Source organism: Prunus avium, chromosome 6, assembly GCF_965620075.1.
Source record: "Prunus avium chromosome 6, drPruAviu1.hap1.1, whole genome shotgun sequence".
Lineage (NCBI taxonomy): Eukaryota > Viridiplantae > Streptophyta > Magnoliopsida > Rosales > Rosaceae > Prunus > Prunus avium.
The window spans coordinates 569,061-576,158 of record NC_142289.1 but is presented as its reverse complement, the minus strand read 5'-3'; the positions used below and the strand labels follow the sequence as shown (position 1 = coordinate 576,158).

At 34.2% G+C, this 7,098-nt stretch overlaps 1 protein-coding gene and 2 pseudogenes across 1 annotated transcript; all 3 read left to right on the top strand.

Annotated features, from left to right (window-relative positions):
• LOC148293438 (replication protein A 70 kDa DNA-binding subunit D-like) lies at positions 1-2,939 on the top strand (annotated as a pseudogene).
• Positions 2,940-3,960: 1,021 nt separating this feature from the next.
• On the top strand, positions 3,961-6,145 carry LOC148293437 (uncharacterized; annotated as a pseudogene).
• On the top strand, positions 6,130-6,742 carry LOC148293436 (uncharacterized). The gene has a single exon (XM_088255651.1). The coding sequence runs from the start codon at positions 6,191-6,193 to the stop codon at positions 6,740-6,742; it is 552 nt and encodes a 183-aa protein (XP_088111777.1). The 5' UTR covers positions 6,130-6,190.
• The last annotated feature ends 356 nt before the right edge of the window (positions 6,743-7,098 follow it).

Sequence of the window (7,098 nt, the reverse complement as noted above, 5' to 3'; positions counted from 1 at the left end):
ATGAGTTTCACTTATATCCGTGATTTGCAACCTTTCCAATTTAACAAGAATCTCAAAAGTACGTATCTGTAGAATGTGGCGACCAAAACTTATTGGATCTAATGACCAATTCAGCGGCCTTCAGTGTATACTGGTTGACCAAATGGTAAGAAAAACTCTTTTTTATATTATTTCAATTTAATTATAATAACATCACTTAAAGAAAATTAAACGCAACATAGTTAAATTTGTCTAATGCATTTTCTATTATCTATTATCATATATTTGTATTTCCTTGCTTTTAAATATAATTTCCCCCTTATTAATTTTTCTCTTCCTCTTTTGTCAATTATGTAGACAGATGCAATACAAGCTAGCGTCAAAGAGATCAACTATGATTTCGTAGCTCCAAAAATAAAAGCTGGTTGCATTTATAAAATAACACATTTCCACACTGGTCGCAACAAATCATCACACAAAGTTGTACCACATGTTGCACAATTGTTCTTCAATGCGAGAACAACTTTCAAAGAACTGCCAACCATTCACCCACACATTCCACGGCATCGATTTTATCTGGTCGATTATACTAAATTGTCCACTCGCATAGACAAAACTAACATACTAACAGGTAATACTCTATATATTATTAAAAACTATACATCTATATATAATAAGTATTTATCAAAAAAATGTACACATTTTAATATCCTTATAATATTTCTTTATCAAATTGCAAGATTTTTTGGACACATTACTGGAATACAACCATTGGACCAAAAAATGGTCGGCAATGAGAGGCTTGAGAATAAATGTGAAGTCTGCATTGAAAATATCAGGTACAAATATTCACAAAATGTTTATAATTAAAATTTCAAACCATTATGTATCTTTCTAAAATATTTTTTTCTCCACATCTAATCATTCAAAAAAGAAGATGTTAGAATAACCCTGTGAGGAGATACTACAAAGACTTTTGATTCCCAGGCTTTACAACAATTGACATCGCCAATATTTGCAGCTTTTACAAGCCTGAAAGTTAAACAATTTCAAGGTATCCAATTTATTTTCACTTTTTTTAATATTATTTACACTTCATCTCAAATAAAAACAAATCTAATTTATTATTTATCAACATGTAGGGGAAAACTGTTCTCAACAGTAGTGTCTCAGCATTAATTTTTATCAATCCAGATATATAAGAATTGGCAGCCTACAAAATGATGTATGAATTTTTATCATTTTTGTTTTAACATATACTTTGTTTCCCCATTTCCCTAAATTAACACCTCTTTTTTATTATATAAAAATAACAAAAACCACAGCTATAATGACTCTACACATGCCATAAAAATGATGCCTTCTTCTGCCACTCAACTAATGACACCTCAACATTTAGAAGTTGCTAAAAAGCTATCTGTCCAAGAGTTAAATGTTCTTGACCCAGATACACATAAGGTAAATACACTAACTTCTTTCTTTAATCTCTTTATTATTCGTATTATAACATACAACTTTACAAATTATTAAAACTAAATTTCACTTTATTCTTTTCTTATCACTATATATTTTATAATTGTTTTTACTATAATAACAAATTTCTTTAAATATGTTTTAGGACACTCCCATTTTATGTAGAGCAGCTATTACGCGTTTTGACACACGTAAAGGCTGGTGGTATAAAGCATGCCCATTTTGCTTTAAACAACTTAGAACTGCTGCCCACCATGATGAACTTTTGTGTCCAAAACACAATAATCAAATTCCTCTCCCTTGGTAATACAAATCTCAACAATTAGTTTCATTTTATTTTTACATAAAGTTTAAACACAATTACTTTAAATTATTAAAACATTACATAAATTTTATATACAGGTTCAAAGTGAGCTTATTGCTTGAAAATTCAACTGACGAAACCAATGCAATCATAATTGGAAGACCAGCAGAACAATTGTTTAAAATTTCTTGCAATGAATTGGTTGTTCAAAGAGGCTTTACTGACCAACAACAATTGCCAGATGCAATTCTGCAAACAAGAGGACAATTTAAAATTTTCAACTTCGATTTGGGAGCATGAGAAGTGATTCCAACAAAAATGATCTACTCATTCAAGCAATCTTCGACGACACAACGCCACTTCTTGAACCAACATCGCAATCATCTGACAAAAGTTTGTCTACACATGGCAAAGAAAACATTGCTACCCTGGTTCCACCCATTACCCCGCTTCTCTCAAAGCAAATTCCAAGTGCATCTTCCACAAGCTCAACTGATACTTCTATGACAGAGGCTACCCCAATTTCAAAAAAAAAATTTAAAGACGCTGTCAAAAGAGCTCTCTTTACCTTTCGCCCATCAAAAAAACCAAAAAGGTTAGAATTTATATAATAATTAACTCCTTTATATCAATATTTATGCATTTTCTAACATTTACCAATATATTTCTTTTTCTTCCATTTAGCATTTCTCTGAGTCATGTTCGAACCAAAAACAAATCTGAACAAATTGTTGCTACAAAAAGCATGGAGGAAATTGTATCAGATTCTAAGTTACCAATCATTGGCTTAAAGAAGAAAACAAGCGAAGACAGTTTGGCAACCAGTTCTCCTACCCCGAGATTAGAGTTTGTATTCTCTCTTTTACAGTTCACTCATATCATTTAAATACATATTACATGCATAATATTTGATTCATATCTTCATTCCTCACTCAATCTTTATATATTAAATTGTAACAAATTGTGTTGAATTTGACAAAATCATCATTTTTGTGATATTCTGATTGATGCTTTGTTTTAATATTGGGTCACTTTGAATTAAGGTATTATAAGATTAGGCACATATTGGGTTGCTTTGTTTTAATATTGGGTACATATGACTAATTGTGTTGAATTTGACAAAATCATCATTTTTGTAACTGAACATTTGGAAATACTATTAAATTGTTATATTTACAGGTGAATTTTTTTAGGAAATATTCATTTTTTAGGGGAGACTCTGCCTGTTTTTCGGCAGAAATGTCAAACCCTTAAGTAATTTTAACTTGAAATAAGGGCAAAAGACATTTTAGTCATATGTACCTAACACATAAAAGAATTAAAACCTTAAGGATTATATTTACATCATTTTCTTCAATTTTTCTTCAATACATCAAACCATAATTATTTTACCTCTTTTCAACTTTTCCTTTAGATAAACACATAATTTAAAATATGTTTACTTTGTGTTACTTCAATTGGAAAACCATCTACAACTTACTCATTAGTTCTCTTACTCCAATATTAAAGTTTGTATCCTCTCTTTTACAATTCACTCATCTCATTAAAATACATATTACATACATAATATTCAATTATTCATATCTTAAAAGAAAAGAAAAACATTGATTTCTTATTTAATTTTGTTACTTTGTGTTTCTTTGATTGGAAAACCATTTATAACTTTCTTATTAAATTGTTAAATTATATTATTCATGTTCATACATAATTAGATGTTTATGATTATTGTCCTAACTCAATTTTCCCCATTCATCAACATTAACACTTGCTATTTCCCCCTTTTTTTTTATAACAGAGTCAAGACCTCCATCAAAGAGAAGAAAAGTCATGAAGAAATTGCAAAACAAAGCCCAACCAATTAAACAACATGTTGCTCAAAACTATCCAAATTTTGTTGTTTTGATAGCTGCTTCCCACTATTAACATCTCAATGTATATACATACATGTCTACTATTTTAACATAACAAGTAGCCTGTAAAATATGTTATTACTTCCTTTTTTGCCACTTATACTTCATTAGTTAAGCATAATGCTACAAGTTAAATCTCATTGTTTATATAAACAATCTTATTTTTTCTACGTAATTTCAAAACCCACAGCATCGCGCGGGCTTTTTTGCTAGTATATATGAAATGTCATGCTAGGTTATCTCATAAAGATAATTGAATAATCTATCCCAAAAAAGTAGAAGATTTCCCCCAAAATGAATAGGTCCTTAATAATCTTGTTTAATTCTATATATATATATATATATATATGGTTGCGCCACACATGTCCTCCATCTCACTCACTCTTCCTCAATGGCCCCCTCCAAATCCAAACCCAACCAAATCAATCTCTGCTAGTTAGTTTGAAGCTCCTCATCGACAGAAAGCATAAAAAAGTTCTCTCCGCCGAAGCTGGCAAAGACTTTTGTTGACTTTCTCTTCACCCTTCTGCCTCTACCCTTCGTCACTGTGATCAGGCTTCTCTCTAGGAAACGCATGGTTGGTTGTTTAGGCAAACTCTACGGTAGCTTAGAAAACCTAAACAACATATACTCACAACCTAACCTCAACAAGGATGTTCTTCTAAAACCTAAGAAGCTGCAAATGCCAATTGGTGGCACCCATTAACTCCTTCCTGCATTGACCGACGATGAATCAAACAATAAACCATTGTACACGTGTCGGTCATGTCAGCTGTCAAGCTTCTCCTACTATGGCGGCAAGATATGCTATGTGGTCGAAGACCCAAAGGCTATTTGTCCAAAGTGCCATAACTTCATTTCTAAACCCACGACTTATATTGCTCGGCCGACAATTGCAGCAGGCGGCAAGGGAGGTGGGTTTGTGAGAGAGGTTGTGACTTACATGATAACGGATGAAATGGAAGTGAAGCCTATGTCTGTCATTTCAAGTATTGCTCTGCTTAAAAACTTCAATGTTAGGGATGTTCATTCACTTGAAGAGACTGTGGTTCCTCTCGATAAGGATAAGGTTTGTGTTTATTAATTTTTTATAACGTGATAAATTACCATTCTATATATTCAAATATTGCACTTGATATTCTATAAGAATTTATGATGAAGAGCATTTTTGTTTAATTTCCTTGTTAGGGTTTGAAATTGTTGAAAGGCATCGTTGCAATCAAATGCAGTTATGACGAATGTGTTTCCTTAAGCAACATTTCAAGTTGACATTTTGAAGCTTGTTTTGGAATGTTTGTTTTTGAATATGGATGATGTATCCTTTGTTTTACAATATTAATTGGCTGAATGAATTGGATTGGGTATGTATTGGACTTCAAATTAATACAAAAAGATCAGATTCTTCTACTTTCTTCTTCTCTCTTAAAAAAGCAATGATGTCTTTTCACTTAAAAAAACAATGATGTCTTTTCACTTAAAAAAGCAATGATGTCATCCCTTGGGAACGGCAATTCTCGAGCAACATCAAATTAATTGATCTTTATAATTGCATATCTATACTGACTACCGAGGGTTGAAATTACCATCACCACCACCACCACCACCACCACACACATGGCTTTTTTTTTAAATTTTTTTTTATAATTTTTTTTTTTACAGTATCCATGGCATTTGCCCTCTTTTTGCTAACCCATATCAAAAGAGTACAGCCGAGCAATTATACTCCATTTTTTAATTTTTTTTCCCTGAAATTAATAGCATAGCCGGGCGGCGATAATCCATTTTTTAAAAATTTTATTCCAATTTATAGTATAGCCGGGCGGCTATACTGTTTAAATATAATATAGAGTTATTCGCAGCAATGGTCCCTCAACTATACCCGTAGTTACACTTTGGTCCATCAATTCAATTATTAGTTGCGGGGGTCACTCAACTAGGTGCTATGTTGCACCAGTAGTCCCTCCGTCAAACTCTGTTAAATTTTCTGTCAAAAATGAGGGTAAATTCGGAAATTCATCCACAACCCTCCATTGTCGCAACCCAATCCTTGCTTCTCCTCTCTTGTACCAAAATCTGGGCAGAAAAAAGAAAAGAGAAAGACAACTCAATTGCTTCTCCTCCCTTGTACCAAACTCGCCACCCAATCCTTCCTCCCACCCCAACCCAGCACTCACTGTAAACCATCAACCATAAACATCCATCAATTTCTCTGTTTTTATATTTTGATTTTTCTATTCGTTTTTAGGAAGGTGTAAGCATCTATAAAGCCATCCACGGCAAATACTTGCACCACAAACGCAAACGAAAATTGTTCTCAATTTCTTTAGCTGCCACGACGCCATTGATGGAAGCAGACGAAGTAATGGAGCTATATGATTCTTACTGGTTTCAGCTCGGAATCTTCGAAAAGCAACCAAATTCATCAAACCCATCAAGGATTGAAGCAGACCCGGTTCTTGAAATTGAAGAAGAACCATAAAAACCAGAGCTTTTACGCATCCCGACCCTCCTCCGTACCAGGTCCATGAGCGACAAATTGAGCTCCAAAACAAGCTTCAACTTCAGCTCCACTCCCTCACCAGACTCAGTCCTCCACAGACCAAAGCTCTTCACCATTCTCTCTGGCAAGGAAGCCACAGAAGTTGAAACCCCAATACAGAGACATGTCGAAGAGTCGCCAAAGAAGATTACGAGACGGAGGAGGAAGAAGAAGAAGGGTGAGAGCAAGAGCTTGACAGACCTTGAATTTGAAGAGCTAAATGGGTTTATGGATCTTGGTTTTGTTTTCTTAGAGGAAGACAAAGAAGATTCAAACTTGGCTTCGATCATTCCTGGGCTGCAAAGATTGGGGAAGAAGGACGGCCAAGATGAGGTCTTTGACGAGTCTACAATTCCAAGGTCTTACCTTTCTGAAGCTTGGAAGGTGAGGGATCAAAGAAAGAGAGAGAAGCCATTGATGAATTGGAGGTTTCCTGCGTTGGGCAATGAAATTGACATGAAAGACAATCTCAGATGGTGGGCTCACACAGTTGCTTCCACAACTGCTAATCGTGAATTTAGCCCGCCTAGCCGCTAGGCGTGCAGAGGGTTTCTTTTGTTCTACACCAATGGGGTTGCAAATTTTAAGTTCGCTCAGAGAGAGAAAGAGAGAGAGAAAGGGATTGTTGTGGAGGAGAAGGAGGGGTTGTGGATGAATTTCCAAACTTACCCTCAGTTTTGACAGAAAATTTAACAGAGTTTGACGGAGGGACTACTGGTGCAACATAGCACCTAGTTGAGTGACCCCCGCAACTAATAATTGAATTGATGGACCAAAGTGTAACTACGAGTATAGTTGAGGGACCATTGCTACGAATAACCCTATAATATATAAAAATAGTATGGCCGCGCCTTTATACTCCGTGTTTTTTTTCATTTTTTTTTCAAATTAAT

Excerpts from the sequence above, each read along its gene's own strand:
- LOC148293436 (XM_088255651.1), top strand. The coding sequence starts at position 6,191 with ATGAGCGACAAATTGAGCTCCAAAACAAGCTTCAACTTCAGCTCCACT.